Raw genomic sequence first — 19,453 nt, 5'->3', positions numbered from 1 at the left:
ACGGTTAACTGGAAAAAATCCTTAAAGAGACTGAAAGAGGCAGGCTGGAGAAGAAAACGGGGAAAGAATGAACTAGAAAGAATGAGGGGAAACCTCCAGCAGATTTCAGAGGGCATCCCGCTCACATCCTGGAACCTGAAAGAAAGTGGAGGAGTTTTATCAGATACTTAATCAAGGAAGGCTTAGAGGAATGAGAAGTATTGAATATCCTGGATATCACGTATCAGTACTGAATATCACTGGAGACAAAACAAAGAGGTAGATGAAATCCTGGGGAAAGCAAGGGGACACCGATGCAAAGCAAACAATAAAACAGGGAAGGAAAGCTTATAAAAAGAAGATGATAACCAATGTCAGACCATACAAAATCAAATAAAATTCATCTAGAAAGCAAAACAGTTATGATTTCCCCTAAGGGATTAATAACTCTGTTTCTTTTGATACAAGTTCACATGCAAAGGCTATTTATTATTGTTGCCTAAAAATTCCAGCAAAGTAAAGTACAAGTATTCTCAAGTTGAAAGCATCCATGGGAAATTTCTCTTCCTGACAGCTAAAATCAACTAAATCAGTCTGTTTCAAATATCACAGTATGTCAAGAAAGAACAGCATGAAGTGGCTCAGGTATTTTTTTCCATCACTTTTATACTACCACGAAATAAATGCAAAATAACATTCTCTGAAAAACAACCGAGTGCAGAATTTTGTTTGGCTCCATGCAAGTTCCCAGCGATTCCGAGCTGTTTGTGGAATGCAGCCACCCTGGGAGTCTTCACCTCTTTACTGAATGGGAACTGAGGGATCCTATCAGATGTTAGCTGTTCATTGGGTAACGTGGACTGTATGAAGCTCAGTCAGAAAATGATCTCCTGAGTGAAGTGGCATTCACTTAAATGAATCTGCATGTTATCTTATGTTAAAAAGTGGAAAATTTCCAAGGGACAAAGTCCACTTGAATCCTGACTAGGTCCTTAATGAAGAGAGAGGAAAAATTCTGAAGGCCTCTAAGGAATGAATCACTCCCCTGGGGCTAAGAGTGCTACCCAGAGCAATGCTAGGAACCCAAACTAAACTCACTCCTTTAGAAAAGGCAATTAATAGACCTTGACTGCAGGGTTAATTACCTCTCTAGTTCCTCCAGTTGTACAGGCTTCCCTTCCAAAACCTTCCTTTTGGGAAGCCCAGAAGTCAAAAGTCAGTGATTGTCCATAGAAGTGCAGCATCTCTCTGATCATAACCGCAAGTAAGGTGAGGGCCATGAAGCTTTCCAGACACAGACTTTCTCACATGGCTATTTTTTTTAATTTCATGTCTGTGCAACTGTGTTAGGCCCAAGTGAGTTTCTCCTTAAGTTAATGGATATGCACATATCACAATTAAAAACCATGCCTGCTATTATCAGCAGATCATATGTTCTCTCACATCTAATTAAGCAAAACATGAACTCAGACCAAGTTAAGCATGGCACTAGGGGGAAAAAGAATGGTAAAGAAGCCTAAGTGAAGTAGGCAGAAAAGATCAGAAACGTAAAAAGCAAGAACCAGAAATGTGCACCCCCAACTTTGATGAATGCTGAAGTGCTGTGGATCGAGTTCCCCTTCATTGTATGTTGCAAAGACAGATAAGGTTGTGTTTTTTTCCTGAATGGACAACGGACAAGGATGGACCCAACTACTGGACATCTTCCTTAATCCTCTTCCATGAATTAAACTGATGGCACTCAAGCACTCAAAAAGCAAAAAAAAAATGATAAGTCTTTTGGAGAAGAAGGGAAGAAGAAAAAGTTGGCTGACATTACAACCCATGAACAGAGGGAGACAAGAAAATTAATATCTTCATTCCCGCTCACTGCAGGGAAAAACGCATCTACTAAAACTCCCACACAATTATCACATTTTTCCCCTTTTGAACTATAATAGATGCATTCAATGCCTCATTGAGATCTCCTAATAAACACACATCTCTCTCGCCAGAATATGGACAAATTATCTCAGCAGTATTTCTGGCTTGGTGTAATATACTAATCTATAATGATAACAGAAATGTGCGTATCACTGTCATCTTCAAAGCGCTGTGCAAATACTAATTAACTGATCAATAAACACCACATCAGGGAGTGCTAACACAAGATTAATATGCTTATAGCTACGCAGGCAGATAATATTTACGGTCACAGCATTTAATTGATGTGCTTAATTTCACCTTCCAAGAAAGGTTGATCCCTTAAGGCAGGTCATCTGTCTGCCTGAAAGGGAAGGGTGAGAACCAGGAAACTGCAGCTGACTCTGAGCCAGACCCCGCCTGACAGTGGAAAAAACCACTTCAAAAAGTTTGGAATGTGCCCAGAACCTCTGCGCTTCTCAGTCCAAGCAAAAAGGAGGAGAAAGCTTCACAATTACACAAGACAAAGTCTGAAGTGATGGTCACTCCAAGGGAAATCTCTTGCATGTTAAACTTTAAAATAAACTTTGAGATGCAAAATAGATCTAAGGCAATTGTATGGTGTCAGGACTTCACATCTGTTTTGTACTAGAGTCTGTTGAAAGCGCCCAAAGGAAGAGCAGAAGAACATCCAAGCCTGCCCTTCTAAGCCATGCACCATCCTACATGTTCACGATATCAGAGCCAGAGAAACCCATGCTTACCACTTCAGCCACCTTGCCAGAACTGTTAGCAAATAAGTTTGCAAATATAATAACCTGGCTAATAGATTCTGAAAGATAACATGGATCGCAGTGCTGCATCTCATCTCCCTCCCAGAGAGGGAGCTGGGTGTCCTGGTGGAACAACAAGTTGGCCGTGAGCCAGCAGTGTGCTCTTGTGGTCAAAAAGGCCAATGGCACTCTGAGGTGCATTAAAAAGAGCATGGCCAGCAGGTCGAGGGAAGTGATCCTTCCCTCTACTCTGCCCTGGTAAGGCCTCATCTGGAGTACTGTGTCCAGTTCTGGGCTCCCCAGTACAAAAAAGACAGGGATCTCTTGGAAAGAGTCCAGCTGAGAGCCACAAAGATGGTGAAGGGCCTGGAGCATCTCCCTTATGAAGAAAGGCTGAGTGAACTGGTCTGTTTAGTCTTGAGAAAAGAAGACAGAGGGGACCTGATCCAGGTCTATAGATATCTAAGGTGTGGGGGGCAGAGTGGCGAGGCCAGACTCTTTTCAGCAGTGTGTGGAGACAGGACAAGGGGAAATGGCCAGAACCTGCAGCATAGGAAGTTCCGCACCAGTGTGCGCAAGAACTTCTTTACGGTGAGGGTGACGGAGCACTGGAACAGGCTGCCCAGGGAGGTTGTGGAGTCTCCTTCTCTGGAGATATTCAAGACCCGCCTGGATGCCTACGTGTGAGACCTGATCTAGGGAACCTGCTTTGGCAGGGGGTTGGACTTGATGATCTCTGGAGGTCCCTTCCAACCCCTGTGATTCTGTGATCTCCATGGCTAAACATCTCCTGTCAGTACAGCCCTGTACCTCTCTGTACATCCTGTGAAGAAAAGACAAGTTTTTGCTCACTGTATCTCTCAGCCTTCCTTCCCGGGAAAGTGACAAGGATGACAGTTGTTGCTGGGGAGCTTGCACTCTCAACAACCCAACAGTCCAGCCTCAGAAATGGGACGGACTTGAATTTGCTTTGACCCACAACTCTGCAAGGATGAACCTCCCTACAATGGGCAATGGCTTTCCCACAGTCTCCCAACGGTTCTGCAAACAGGTGGCAAAAAGCAAGATCTGGACAATAGGAAGGCCCCCCAAAATTAAGAGCTCCTACACTCTGTTACAATCTGTCTGATTTTAACTCTGAAGAAATTATTACTTGCATCAATCACATGAATACACAGTAGTGACAAAGTAATAATAATTATGTTTGAAAAATGAATACTGTGACAGCACATAAGAAGTTGGCTTTGCGAACGTTGATACTCCATAGCAAACATAGATAGGATTGGGTGAAAAACCTGCTGTTACTTTTCTTTAGCTTGTGTTAGGAGGTGGCAGAAGGTGGATTTGTTTATCAGTGAGCTTTAAAAGCATAGTTGTTGACGCTCCTTTCCTTCCAATTGCAGTCTATCTAATTTCCAGGAAATGAGTGTAAGCACGAGATTCTTCCAGCATAGATTTTATACATACACATAAACTGCTGTATGGATAAACAGGACACTAACTCAGCTGCATGCTTTCGAAGCAGTAGGAAGAGAGGAAGCTTCTCATGTGCATACTGGACAACTGCTGTCTTGGCTGTGTGGCGGTGGTGAGGGAGAGGACCCATGCTTTAGCCATGACACATGAGAAGGAAAAGAAAGGCAAATCAAGATTAAAGATTTGTTAGATCTGTAAACGTAAGCATGTGCTACCATAAAAAATTAACAGCCCCTACACAAGTGCTGTTGTCCAGTATTCCCCCTTGTAATACCACGTGTAACTGTTCATATTCCTGGCAATGCAGATTATTTAAACACTTCAAAAAGCAGGCTGAAAGCTCTCCCCATGTATTTGGATTAAGAAATTTTGCAGACCCTTGAGTTGCAAGGTTGGGCTGCATTTAGCACTCAGGAGTATCATACATCAAAGAGCCTGTTATTTTTAAGAGCTGAGTGCCTTTCCTAGAAGGCAACCAGAACTTTTTCTGGAGGTCTCACATCACCAATAGTTATCACCTGCAGACATTAGGCAACAGAGATAACACTCCATAACTTTCTCTACTCTGGACCCAGTCCTGGATAATGAGCATTAATTACTTCAGCTGGTCCAAACAGGGCTTTCCAAAGTTTCACTCTCAGGCTGTGACCACAGCTGAATTCAACGAATTCAGCAACAACTCCTTCTCGCAAAGCATCAATTATTTAATAACAGAAGTCAGCATATCTCCGTCACCTCTTATCTGCAGCTCACTCTTACGTAAGGCTGCAGCTTAGTCACTGACCCGACAGCTTTCACACTCTACATAAGAGCTTCCTTGGTGAAATGCCATGTAAAAAGGTGTTGCCCGGGCGTCCCTGGTGGGACCTGGGCAGGAGGGAGGCCGTGGTGGAGGCCAGGGGGAAAGCATGTCCTTCTGTTGCACGAAGCCTCCCTGCCAAATTAAGGAACCCAGCTAAAAGGGTTGTGTTCCAGAGCCTGTGTACTAACAGCAGGTTTGCCTTTTTGCTATTTTCTTTTTTTCCTTCATTTTAAACACTGCAACCTTTTTATCTTCTCACTTAGATCTGTGTATTTGGGGTTGCGTTTATACGAAACTAGAGCAAGGAAGGCCTGTCCTGCCCACACCTTTATAAATCGCTACACAAGGAATTGCAGGGACACGTTAATTGTGAGCAAAATCAGCACAAACTGAATGGGACTTTTTGGTTTTCCTTCTAATTTACAACAGGCAGTGGTGCCCAAGTGACATTGTTCACCTGCCTTACAGAAAGACAAGTGCTGATACATACTTCAAGGCTTTGGACACAAAACCTGTCCTATCATTATTATGAGCTGAGCCCCAGGCAGGCCAGCTTCCTTTTCAAAGACAGGACTTTTTGCCAGTTAATGTTTATGGAGAATTTTGCATATGGAGCCTCCTATCGTTACAGGTGAGCACCTGTTAACATTGAAGAACCAGAAAACCATTCTCCAGAAAACACAGGCCATCATCCATTGTTAACATTCCAAAATGACTGCCTTCTGTCTTTAATAATGTTGAAGACACGAGTGTGGTTTTTTGACAATAAAATACTATCATCAATTACATAAACTGTGCTGCATTTCAACTCCTTGTGTCTGTAATTCAATTAGCATGAAGGCTGAAAAATCTCTGATTTCAGGCTACTTTGAAAAGACTTCATGGTAGTTATTTCTAGCTATTTAGTAGGGAATCGTGTTCAAGACAATTGCAAATAACTTTCTATCATACTTGATCTGGGGGCAAAAAAAAAAAAGGAGAAAAAAATAGAGAAAGAGAAAAAAAGAGAATGATGCTTTTCCTTCTGTTTCCTAAGAAAAAATGCACAGTTAATATCCATACTTGAAATACTCCTAATTAACTCCAGCTTAGCTCCCTAAATTAACCTGGATAAGATGAATCTGCATATCCTTACAGATATATTTGTCTTAATCTTCCTTAATTTTTTACTGATGACTTATGAGTATGATGAACTAACTACAAGTATCCTCCTCTTGCTTACAAATGACACCAACATTTCTTCAGGTGAGGCACTTCAGCCTATTTATCTAAAGAAAACTCTAAAGTAGCTGGATAAATAAGACACTATAATACTCCAGTCACTCAGTAAATCTCAAAAAGTTTATCTGTTCAGGTCATTTACAAGTGCATACTGCACAGCTACAACTTCCTTCAGCGTTAGCACATTCAAATGGAATACCCAAGAATCAGAAGCCCAAGAATTGTATCAAAGGGGAACAGCACACCCAGTTTTGAAAAAACAAAACAAAACAAAACCCACAAATACCTCCATGTTTTCCCACGTCAGAGCATAATCCACAGTATTAAGCAGGAGGCTTATCTCAAACACAGGTAAAGATAAGTGAGGAGAAATACTGTACCTTTCAAGGCATCTGAGATTTGCAAGTTGGGTTTGTGATCACTCACTGACTATCACATACTCTCAACAATTTTTTGCACATTTCAAACCAATGTAAGCATTGAAATATTAGCATAGGAGTATATATTTTACGCCCCTTTCTGTCACAAGTACCCATATCTGTTTCCTAGGAAATTGAGTATCTCCCTTTCACCTCCAAATGAAGAACTCAGTGGCACTGAAAGATTTCCATTTTACGTGATTTAAGGAGCAGAAACAAGGCACACTGATCAAGTACAAGAAGTTCCCCCAGTTCTTCTCTTTAATAATGCAATGCTGTTTGGCAGTCATGGGATGCTTGCTGGTTGAGAGCATTTAGATGCAGTGGCAGGGATGAGAGCCAGCCTGGAAGAAATCCAGGCAGAGCAGAAGAAAAATAACTCCTGGTAGCTGAATCAATGAATTTGACATGAAAACAAAAAGGGAGGTGGGCAGCAGCTGCAAAAGAGAATAAAATAAATAAATGAGAGAATAAAGAGTGCAACTTGTTTTTTAAGATAACAGGGCAAGTTTGTCTTAGTAAAGAAAAGAAGTGAGATGTAAAGGAACATCTTTCAGGTGGGTGACCTACAGGCAGCCTGAAGGAGTGAGCATAAAAGAGATGTGGAGGTGGGATTGAGTCACTGGGGCAAGTGAGTGAGTCAGAGACAGAAAGCAGATGAGATGTATCAACATCTAGTAAAGGATGCAGGAGGAGAGGGCTGTAGCAAGAGAGGGAGAATGAACAGGATGCTATGGGGAGAAAGAAGCTCATGTTGCAGATGCCCAATGTAAATTTATTTTTGAATAAATATTGTCACTAACATGCATCTAAAGAGAGAGCTTTCCTACAAATATTTCCAATCTTTTTGTTTTGGAGTATCTGAAAAAGATTTTGACATTTTCTTCTTCAGGGATCATGGGGATTTGGTTACTAAATGGCTAGCAGTTCATAAGTCCTTCTCTACTGAGTTTCAAAAAGCATAACATTGGTGGCAAATGTTTATTACTTTCTCATCTGTGCAAAAAAAAAGTGCATGCTTCACGCACTGTTTCTCAACAACTCAAGAGCAGTGAACTTATTCCAGTTAAATACCTCAGGGTCATTCACTGGAAAACCTGATCTTATTTCAGGCATAATTTTTGGTAAGAGCACATTTAGAATTGCTATGCGCTGTATCAAATGTAACTTTTTTTTTTTTTTCTAACTGCAAAACAAAAGGCAGGATTCCAATACACAAAAGTTAGAGCTCTGGTTATGACTTGTTAATTCTCATAATATTACCAAGGACATCTGTAACATAAAACTTATTTCTAAAGAGCTAGGTGAACATTTGATTTGTGAAAGCAAGACTCTTAAGAGTGGTATGAAAATAATGCAACTCTATACTTAAGATTTCCATTGCTATTTATATTCATATTTCATTTTATAAAGATGTTTCATGGTTAATTATTAATCTTTAATAAAAATTAATCCTTAGCTCTATCTCGAATTAATTAATTCTGATGTTATAAAGAACACAAGGGGGGAACCATACTACAGAAGAACCTTTGCACTCTAAAACTTCAGGGAGATTTCAAAAAAATCCCAGTAGCAGCTAAACTCTCTTCCACAAATTTCACTAATAACAAGTGCTACTGAAACCACCCCTAAATTTAAATACTTAACTTTCAGTTGGTTGATGAAAGCTCAGGTTAAGCTACCTTTCCGTATCTAAAGCAAGTGTCTGTATATTCTGGATGTGATTTTTTTCTTTCTCTGGTATTGTTCCTCACAGGTATCAGCAGCCAGGTGGGTCTCAAATACTACAACAGCTGAATTCTGTCCCTGGACAGCAGATATTTGAGATCTCCCTGCCAAGCTCCAGGCAGCTGGCTGTGCAGCATGGCAGAGGGAGGGCTAGCAGAAGGCCTTTCCTGCCACTTGGCCTCATCATCTTCCATTTGCTCCACCATAAACCCTCTTTACTACTTAAACAATCATTTCACAGTAACCCGCAAGAGTTTATAAAATCTGCAAAAAATAATTATGGTGGGAGGGAAAGGAAATGATCAGAAGACAGGAACCTAGAAGACAAAAGAGGCTGGGCCTGGTGACATCCACATCCAAAAGCATTTCTTTGAGGAGATCTCCCTGCCAAGCTCCAGGCAGCTGGCTGTGCAGCATGGCACAGAGCAAGAAATGCATTTTTCCCTTGCAAACTATACTTGTCAAGAGATACTTGAATTCTTGCACAGTTTCTTCTCTGTTGTCTCCATAAAGATCATGCAGTCATCAGCCATAAACATGGCAGAGCTGGGCAAATTAATAGTCATTTTTGGGCTGAAGACATAAATCACTTATTTTAACACACTAGAAGACTGGAACGGGATGAAGGAAGGTACACCAGTTACATGGTCTTTATACCACCACTTTTAAGTCTAACTTGACATAATTTTTTTGACACCTCCATTCACATAAAATTATTTTAAAATAATTTTTTAATGATGTTTTTCCTATCTCCTCTTCTTCTTTTTTTTTCACTTCATCCTTTTTTCCATTCTTTCTTGATATCCTAGAGAATGCAGCTCCATTAAGCTTATTTCATCACTGCATCTTCCTGCATTAAGCAAAATGCCTACACATCCATTCCCTCCCACAAACCCTCTCATTCCTTCATTTCTCCCCTCATGGGAAACACATGTGCAAAGGGGAAAACACTGCATAAAGCACGTGTTAGCAACATTTCTGCCTTAGAATGGGCACATGCCACCCACAACACCTAACGTGACAGCCACTCTCCACAGCCGCAGATTCTTAGCTACCCCTGGGGAATCCCAGTCCTGCAGTAAGAATAAACTTTCTGCCAACAGTATGAAATTCCTCTCCAATGGAGACATCTGAATAGGCTACAAACCAAGAAAAGATGGGAAATCAGTGGCACAGAGAGAGCCCTTGAGAACGCTCTGCTAGAAAAAGAACAAATCACACAGAGAAAATCTCATGAGAAAGTGAAAATATATATTACTTCTATTTGTGAAGCATGACAACATTAATGCTTATCCAGGATCCCTAGACAGTCCTTACATGTTTGAGGACAGTAGCCAGGGCAGGATGCCTGCAGAGTGTAGTGGTCCTTCCCACTCTGCCACCTTACTGCCATCTATACCCAGCAGCTCCATCTGAAATTTGATGCTTAAACCATTTTGCTGCCTAATAGATCCTAAAAGCAGAAACACTGAACTCAAACAGATCCGTTCTCTTACCTAATAGGATGATTATGCTGTATAAAAAGAGAGCAAAGTAATATTTCACAGATTGTATTCAAGAATATGTAAAATCCCGGTCTCTTAAAACTATTTCAGACTTAGATATGCTTCCCTCTTTCTATCATAGTTTTATCATCTTAATTTTATCGTGAAGGATACTGTGAACTGGAGGGTTAGTAGTTCCACACAGGCCACCTGTCCTGACCCCACATCACACTACCATGGCAGCAGTTCTGCACCCCGAGCAGCCAGGTGGATGTGCTCCCATCACTCAGCACCAACCAGAACCAACTAGCTATTTCTCCTTACTGGTTATTTCTTCTGTGCTGGAAGCACTGCCTTCATACCTCCCTACCCACCAGCCTGTTCTCCACTAGGGTAAATATGAACAGAGGGGGAAAAAAAACGTACATTGTGTTTGTTCTGCCTCTGCTATTAGAAAGCATTTAGGAACCCATGCAGGAGGGGTTAAAATGTGTGCTCATACAACGTTAATTACAGTGTAATATGCACAAGCATACCCTGAAACCAGTTTTATATGAGTGTTTACAATGGAAACAGCTGCATATTGGCCCAACTACACAGCGCAAACAAGGTCACTTGACTCTTTGCACACAGCCACTAGTTTGAACTGCAAGCATTCAAATCCATCTGTTTCCCAAGCTAAAAAGGATCCTGGAGAAGAGAAGACTGAAAGGGGACCGTATCAATGCTTATATATACACTTAAAGGGGAGGTGTCTTGAGGATGAAACCCGGCTCTTTTTTGGGGTGCCCAGCAACAGGACAAGGGTTGACAGGCACAAACTGGAACATGGGATGTTCCATCTGAACATGAGGAAAAACAACTTTACTGTGACAGTGACAGAGCACTGAACACACTGCCCAGAGAGGTTGTGGATTCTTCTTTCCTTCAAAACCCAATTGGCTACTTTTCTGTGTAACTTGCTGCAGGGAACCAGCTTTAGAAGGGAGTTGGACGAGGTGATCTTCAGACGTCTCCTCCAACTCCTCCAATTTTGTGCTGTGCTACAATTAGGCCAGGCACAATGACAGGGGTCATTATTGGCTCCCAGTTCTGCCATCAAGAGCAATATCTAACTAGTACTTGATGGCTGATCTTTCTGTCAGGAATGCCAAGCCAGCTAATATTATTTTCTACCTTTTTCAGATTGTTGGAATGTTCCCATATCCTACTTTTCTTCTGCATCTTGTCTCTCTTTTGTATCTTGTGCCTAAGCAGTTTTGTTTCCCTATGCCCAGTCTCCCATTCACACTTCTATTGCCACTGGCTCTCATTCATCACATCCCTTATTCCTATAGTACCTCATAGTTTACCCAGATTCATGCACTTACATGACAAAGACTTGCGCTGCTATGCTAATGAATGCTCATGAAGGAACTGTGGGATATAATTTACTTTTTACTATCACTTATCATCTGCAGATCTTGTGTACAGAATGCAGAAACAGTGCTCCACAGACACCTCACATTTTGAATGTCAGACTTAAGACTGAAGAAACAACCTCCAGAGCTACTGAGAAGAGCTATAACAAGTTGGACTAAGATTCCCATACTCAAACTGTAAGACTGTCATCCATAACAGGCGTGGCAGTTCAGGGCCTTATTAATATGCAAAGTACTTAATTACAAAGCAAAGCAAGCAGTTCTATCACTTCACCAGTAAAGATTAGCTGAGAATCTCGCTGAGAATTCTCATCTGAAATGTGAAGAGTACCCTTGCTGTTATAGTGCCATATGCAGATGTGCTTTCACAGATGTGGGCACATTGCATTAAGATGTTACTGACCCTAGAAATTCACTACTGCTATACAGCTGGCAAATCATTGTTGAGTTATCCATTATTTAATATCCACGCTATGTTATTTAATCAATTTAAGTCACTTCATTCTTCTACATTAAAGAAAAAATGGGAACATCACACCATGCATTATGTTTTTGTTTTCTACAGCAGCCATAAGGCACAGGCCATGCAGCTACAGGCAGGTATTAAACTGCTCCACTAGGACCTACAAATGTGCACATTCTACATGAAGATGTTACATGGAATAGTATCATCTGGATCCCTTCTGCCTTCACCTTCACATTCCATCTTCACTTGTCATTGACTTATCTTGCGTATGTTTAGGAGAAATGACTGTTGGCTCCCATACCACTTACGCAAGGACATTAGAAACTGTCCAAAGGAGGGATATAAGTATGGTGAAGGGTGTGGAAGACAAGGTGTGTGAGAGGTGGCTGGGGCACCTGGACATGCAGAGGAGCTGAGGGGAGGCCTGATGGCGGCTGCAGCTCCTCACAGGGAGCGGAGGGGCAGCGCTGAGCTCTGCTCTGTGTGACAGCGACAGGGCCCGAGGGAACGGCATGGAGCTGTGTCAGGGGAGGGCAGCTGGGGCTCAGGGAAAGGGGCTGCACCACAGGGAGGTGGGCATGGCCCAGAGTGCTGGAGTTCAAGGAACATCTGGACAGTGCTCTCAGACATAGAGTTTGATTTTGAATGTCCCTTTGTGGAACCAGAAGTTGGACTTGATGATCCTTGTGAGTCCCTTCCAACTCAGGACATTCTGTTATTCTACATGTGCTCAAAATTCAGGTCTCTTTGCAGCTCAGTGAGGAATTCATGCGCACAATATGTTCTCAGGGGGCATAATCACAGCCTGCAAACTATGCAAGAAGCTGCTTATCATAATTTGCCTAAAAATAAAGATAAGAGAAAGATGTACTCTTCTTGTTGCAGTCATACATAGAGGGAGAGCTCTTCGTTCATCAGTGTTCAGCATGTTCTGTCCATTGTAAATCATAAAGTTAACCTGTTCTTTTGAACATGTAAACATTTTATTCTAGCTTCTGCTTTAACTACAAGCGAGAAAGTCTCCCTCATCTCCACATGTCACACTCCTGAAGTTGATTACTAGAAATTCAGGTTCTTCAGATGAAAAAAAAGAAAAAAAGGACAGAGAAATAAGGTCATCCCCATTTCCTTTGACAGGAAGGGTGCATAAATATGGCCTGATAGGAGGAAAAAAAAAACATCAACTGTCTGAGCCTCATAGGTTTTCTACTTCTGAATATGTACCAGGGTACAGCAAGTTCCTTCTCCCCAAAAGAAGCACAATGAGTCATACATGTATTACAGCACAAGCCCTTAAGTTTATCTTTCCTGTTTTGCAAAAAGAAAGAGGAGTAAACAGCTTCAGAACAAAGCAAGGAATTGTAAGAAAGCTTAAACTATATGATCACATAGAATAATATCAAAAAAGCAGTCACTTTCTTTTCTTCTCTGGATTTTCATTCTCTCCATTTTATGAGGAGCTGCTGCTCCTTAAAGGCGATGCACTGCAATTGCACAAACTGTTTCTACTCCACTCCTTTAAAGGTAGTTTGTTAAACAAACAAACAAACAAACAAGCTTGTTTAAAGTATACAACTTCAATTCAAAGAAAGTGCTTCTGTTGTTGCAAGCAGAGCAGAATGCATATGAAATGTCAGACACCCAGATACACATCAAGTGCTGTTAAGATTTAGTAGTGGGTATCAAGAACTTACAGTATTATAATAAAATAATGACTTTCAACATCAAACAGCATAATTATATTTTAATACTATAGTCAGAATTATGATGAAAAAAAATAACTATGAAATTCCAAGATTTTGAATAATTATTGAAAAACTCAGGAACAGTAATGGTGAACTAAGTCAGAGCCTTCTTTTCAGAGCCTGATAGAAATTCAGCTCTGAGCTATGGTTAGAACATTAACTGTAGTATCAGTTCCCAAAATACCACTCTTCATCAAGAGAGAATTTCCCCAGTCAAATTTAATTTTGTACTGTGGGAAGACAGAAGGCTGACTGCAGCTCCAGTTATACCATGATATCTATTTATGGATCTGTCCATGTTTATAACATTGCACTTAAGAGCAGGGAAGCTCAAGCTACAACAACTTGGATCTGGCCTGCTTTACTATTTGTCAGGATTATTTGCCATTTTTTTCTGCTGCTCCATTTTCTGAAAGCTTTGTGGTCCCGTCCCAATGATGCAAATGAAGTACATCTGCAGCATGGCAAAGTGCAGGCCCTCTCCATCGAGTCAGTAGTGCACATCTCGCCAGGGCAGCACATAGGAGCTCATGTGAGCATTAGGACATGAAATAAGGGCTGCCTCAGCATCTGTCCCCATCCTACAGTTAGACATGCAAGTGTAATGGGAGGACAGTTGGACTAGATGATCTTGTAGGACCCTTCCAACCTTGGCGATTCTTTGATTCATGCCCATCTCATGACCAAAATGCTCCTCCCCACTGCATCATTAAGCATTTATCCACTGAGAAACATTTGCATTTTGTTACTGTCATGGAAACACTGCTGCTCATATATGAGAAAACTCCATAAAAGAATTAAAAAAGACAGAATATTAATTATCAATGTCAAGCTGTGATGCTACTGTGGACTCCTGCTTGTTATGCGCTTACAAACACAGCACACTCTGAGCTTGGTGCTGGGGAGTTTTCTGGAATTCAGATAGGAAATGACTTCATGAAATGCCTTTAGTAATAATACCAGCCTTAAATTCAGTGTGAAATTCTGATAAACAATAAGTCCCGTCTTTTCTTAAACATAAGCATCCAAAGGAATACACTGTGTAAAGAAAATTCAATAAAAACTTACTAGTCAGATGCATGTATACTGTCTATCTTGCCAACACATACACACACACAGATAAGCACCAGAGTACCAGAAAAATAGCTGCTTGTGAGAAATGAGCAACAAGCTTATTTCCAGAAATAACATTATTTTAAAAACTTAAGCAAAGCTGTTATTTCAGCTGTTTGTCTGTAATCATCACCTGAAATTGACACTGAATTAACTCAAAGTTAATAAGATCTTTACAAAAACTAGGTTTTTTTGTTGTTGTTGCTAGGGCTGCATATGTATACATATACATACCCAAATACATATATATAGTATGTTATACAAAACACATTTGCAAATGTTTAAAGGAAAAATATTTTTCTTACCATTCCCTCTTCCCCTTTGCAGTTTTAGTTACTCTTGGCATCTACTGCTCTTTCACGTTTCAACTGTTTTTAAAGTTATAGTTACCTTGCATTACGGGTACAAGTGGGACGTACAAATACAGCAATAGCAGTAATGATAACAGTCTCTGCTTCAAGGAATAAAATTCTTGAGCTGTTTTCACATCTGAATGGAGACACACTAATCCTGCTTTCCATGAAGCAAGCGGGTTCAGTGTCACATTAGCCTAGCATTATACTTGAGCTAAATTTCCTGTCTAAACATGACCAGTTCTCTCAGATATCAGCAGAGACACTGCAGCAGAGTCTGTCCTGTCTGTAAACACACCATCGGAGTAAGAGCATACTTCAAGCACAGGAAAGGAAACAACAGCTGGACGCAGCTGAGCAGATGGAAGAGTACATGAAAACAGTGAGGCTGGACCAGTCAGCATGAGAGGCAAAGCTTACAGTGAAAAGATGAAAGTTGCATTTTATTTGTCATGTGCCCAGCCAACACCATCTACCATTGCTTTCCTGTTCCTTTCAAAACTGGATGATTGTTGTCATTAGATTTTCTGTGCTAGCACAAAATCAGTTTCAAGAGGTTCCTGAGAACCCAGAAAGTGACGATCTTCGGCGACTTCCAACCCCACTTAGCTTTGATAAAGCAACTCCATTTATTAAAAAAGCTTTGATGGTTTCTAATTATAAAAAGACAAAACTTGTGAGAAGGAATATATATTTTACTAAATCATATTTTCTGAACAGCTATTGCATTTAATGACCCACCTTTCACACAGATGAAGGTATGGACACACATATAAATATATATGCTCACATAAATGGAGAACACTCCTAAATTCTTTTATCCTTCTATCTTCAGAAAGAAAAAAAAAAACCAACAACACAAAGTTATCAGTAGGGAGATGCAACTTTGGAAGGAAGAGAAGCAGTAAGAAGGTTTCAGTGACAATAGGAAGAAGCAGCATCACAGGATCCACAGGAGACTCCAGAAGGGAAGCTGCTCAACTGCCTGGCAAGGAGGCAGCGGTCTCTGCACTAGGATGCTTTCTGAGCCACCTGCCTGTCCCACCACACATCCCTAACCTCAAGGCTCTCACCTCAGAGGTCAGGAAGACAAGACAGCAACAAGCTGTAACCCTACAGGAAATAATCATTATCTTTATTGTAAAACACAAACTTGAAATGACTCGAACACATACTTACGTTGCATGTTTGTGTCCATATTAAAAATGCTTTAAAGTTAAATTTGTAAAGAGGAGGAAGGAATTTTACCCTGACACAACATTTCAGGTGAAAATTTACTTCAAGTAGTGAGCTGTCTAGACTGATTAATCTATATGCCAGTTTAATACATACACAGCTCTTGAGATGCGCTCTTACATCAGTTTCCCAAACATGCTTACTAAACTGTTGCTGTGGGCTCAGCATGTGAATGAATTCACAAATCAACTTATTAACAGATGACCAGTAGCCAGAAGAAAAGTAGTCTTCTTAGAAGAGGTGCTTAGACATTCAGGAATAGCCTCTGTGCCCTTGCCAGGTGCAAGGGAAACAAGACAATTGGGAACAGTGTTATTTACTAAAAACAGAGTTGTGTGTTCTCCATCCAGCCTCAACCTTCCAGATTTCAGCAGGGAGACTCATTCCCATTTAATATCTGGAGAAGGCGATCGCACTCCAAGGCTTAACAGAGAAGTAACATTATCAGGTTTTCAGGTAGCTTTCACACAGTGTAAAATCCAGAGCAGTCTGAATATTTGTGATGCAAAGTGGCAAGGGGCTTCAGAAGCTCAGATGTCTTCAGGACTTTATCTTATCGCCCTCCCCTTCCAAATTTGGTCTAATAAAAGATTGGTTTTCCTTGTCTGCTTGCTTGATCTAGGGAAGAAATAAAAGGTAGCATGGGAAATCTTGCTCTCTCTTTCCTGCACTTACTTTTCAGAGAAAAAGGCAAAGAAGTGTTTCAGCCTTTCAAGTCAGCACACATGTCCTGTGCACTCAGAACAGCATTCCCTCAGCAGAGGCACGTGGAGTTAGATAACATCAATTTATGTTAAATAGTCCTTAAATAGAAGGAGAAGCACATACAGTGCTGTTTTTAGACATACTGGATAATGCTTTTACATAGTCCGGTTTTGCATTTTTGTTTTTTCAGTGCGTGGGAGATATACTATCTCATGTTTTAATGGATGTGGTCATTTTCTCTCTGCGGCCAAGTTTACAGATACTTGCAGGTTCTGTTCCCACATTTGGGGACTCTACATTTCCTGTAAGACCTTTGGGTCAGCAAGAATCTGCCAAACTCCATTCCACCAGTAAGCCTTCAGAAACCTGACGTAACTGCAGCTAGACAGAGCACAGGTTTGAATCACTCCACAGAAATTTATCAAGTAGCAGCCTGGGAGTTCACAGCCACTGGTGTTCCAAGCAGAAAGCGCAAACAGAGTACACACACTGTACCACAGTGATATGGTCTGATGGCAACAGCCTTACTGGCTTGACCCACATCCAATTTACAGGGGTCTGTAAGGAGGAAGAGGGCAGACTCTTTAGCAGGGTTTGTTGTGAATGGACAAAGGGAAACGGTTTCAAACTAAAAGAGGAGCGATTTAGACTGGATATCAGGGAGAAGATTTTTATGATAAGGAACACTGGAATAGGTTGCCCAGAGAAGCAGGTAGCAGATGCTGCAAGCACCTCTGGAGATTAACTAACCACTAAACAGCTATCAACCTGGATCAATCTATCATGGCCAGCATATTTGTAGCTAGCATATTTTCTATCTGCCCCTCTACCAGTGTGTTCAGAGTGTTGTAAATTTGACAAGTTGATGAATAATGAATAAAAGGCAGTGTACAGAAAACTAAAATTGATTATGCTTAAGAGCACCACCACTGTATCTAGATATAATGAGTCCAATTTCAACAGTTTTGGTGTCATTTTGTTGTTTGGTTTGTTTGTTTGTTTGTTAAGTTTACAGTACAAAACAGCTCAAAATTCTTCCCCACTGTACACCACCACAGCACTGCAAATCTCTGGCCTTAATTTCTAAGAGTGGGCATTCAAGCCTATAAGTTGGTGAGCATTACTAATGATTGTCTGGAGTCAAGATCTGATGATACAAGCTGCAATTAAATGCTCAGCAATTTAACAATAAGACCAATGACATAAAGACATTACTAAATACCTCAGAATGTACATGAATTGAAGAATATCTTATGAAACTTTACAGCCTTTTTTATAAAGCATCCCACATGTACAACAGATTAATTAAATGCTGCAGCCAACTGATTTACTTCCCCCCTTCAAAGCACCCACACAAATAGTGCTGAACTGTTGGTGCAGTTTGCAACACTTCTGCAAATACAGAAAAGAAGAACAGTGCACTCAGCAAATCTTTTTCTTTTTACTGCATCCAGTTTAAAAGAGTAAGGAAAATACAGTGGCTATAGCTATAAATACATTTGCTTAATGCGAAGAATCTGCTGTTTTCCTGTGTGTGATGAAATTCAAGCAAAAAGCAAAAGGAAAAGAAATAACAAAGTTACTGAACTGGGAAAAATGTTCTTCAGAAGAATATCCATTTTCATCTTAAAAAAAAATAAAAATACAGCTGCCTGTGTTTTGCTCTAACAAGCAAAATAAGTTCTCTTAGTGCAAGACCTGTACTATGTGCTTTGCCTGGTAAGTGAAAATAACTCACTACTGTTTTATAAACTGACAACAAACTTAATTTTTAAACTGTAGAGACTGAATCATAATTCTGATCTGAAGTATCACACCACTGTACTCACTTAAGTTGTTATAAGGAAATTCAGCGCAGCAGAATTCTCAAGAAAAGGCTTACAGAACTCCAAAGATAAATTGAGGTAGTAGAAATAAAAAATTAAAAAATAAAAATGCAATACTGGAGAAAATAGAGGAAAACATTTGAAGTCAATCAAGTATTACATCAGGTTTGGAATTGATCCTACAAGTACTAAACTTTCTTGAAAAGCTAGTATTTATCAACCCAGTCTTAGGCTGCAGAGAAATAACTGTGCGTAAAATCAAACATTCCTGTATCACACTGACCAAGGAAATAGCTTATGCTTATGAAAATAACTTTTTTTTTGATCCAGTGATCTTTTCAATGATCACGACCAGCTTTTCATTCAGTGACATATGTAATCTAAGCAGTCCCAGTATTACTACTACTGCAATTCTGTTGCTAATTACTAGAGAATTTAATTTCAGTATCAGATACACTGGACATAACGTAGTTTTTTTTTGTTCTTGTTCCACAGATCAAAACTTCACTATGAGTATTATTGCTTAAAGATCAGAAAGCATTATTTGCAATCATATTCAATTTAATCACCTTCCTGCCAGGCGTCAGACTGTCAAGTTAAATGTTAGGAGCCGGCACTATAAACTCAGGCAGACACGACATCTATAGCAATACAAACAAGACCCCTTGTATGATATGATGTTCAGAATAGTACTTGAAGATGTAAGAAGATATCCTGATCATTTGGACCTTACACCCACATTCAGAAGTCTTTGGTATTTTAGCAACCTTCCTTTCAGCATTTAAACCAAAAAGCTGAAAAGGT

At 40.4% G+C, this 19,453-nt stretch overlaps 1 protein-coding gene across 7 annotated transcripts in view; it reads right to left on the bottom strand.

Annotated features, from left to right (window-relative positions):
• The window catches only part of ARHGAP6 (Rho GTPase activating protein 6), a 303,096-nt gene that overhangs the window by 90,345 nt on the left and 193,298 nt on the right, over window positions 1-19,453 (bottom strand). Inside the window, exon 1 of one of the 7 annotated variants that reach the window (XM_090125791.1) lies at window positions 14,835-18,609. The exons of the other annotated variants lie outside the window; for them this stretch is intronic. Within the exon in view, the coding sequence (XP_089981917.1) occupies window positions 14,835-14,837 (3 nt within the window). The 5' untranslated portion in view covers window positions 14,838-18,609. Of the gene's footprint in view, window positions 1-14,834; window positions 18,610-19,453 lie in introns of those variants that run through there. 7 annotated transcript variants of the gene reach the window in all.

The sequence above is a fragment of the Phasianus colchicus genome, chromosome 1, assembly GCF_987193195.1.
Source record: "Phasianus colchicus chromosome 1, bPhaCol1.hap1.1, whole genome shotgun sequence".
NCBI lineage: Eukaryota > Metazoa > Chordata > Aves > Galliformes > Phasianidae > Phasianus > Phasianus colchicus.
This window is presented reverse-complemented; position numbering and strand designations above follow the sequence as displayed.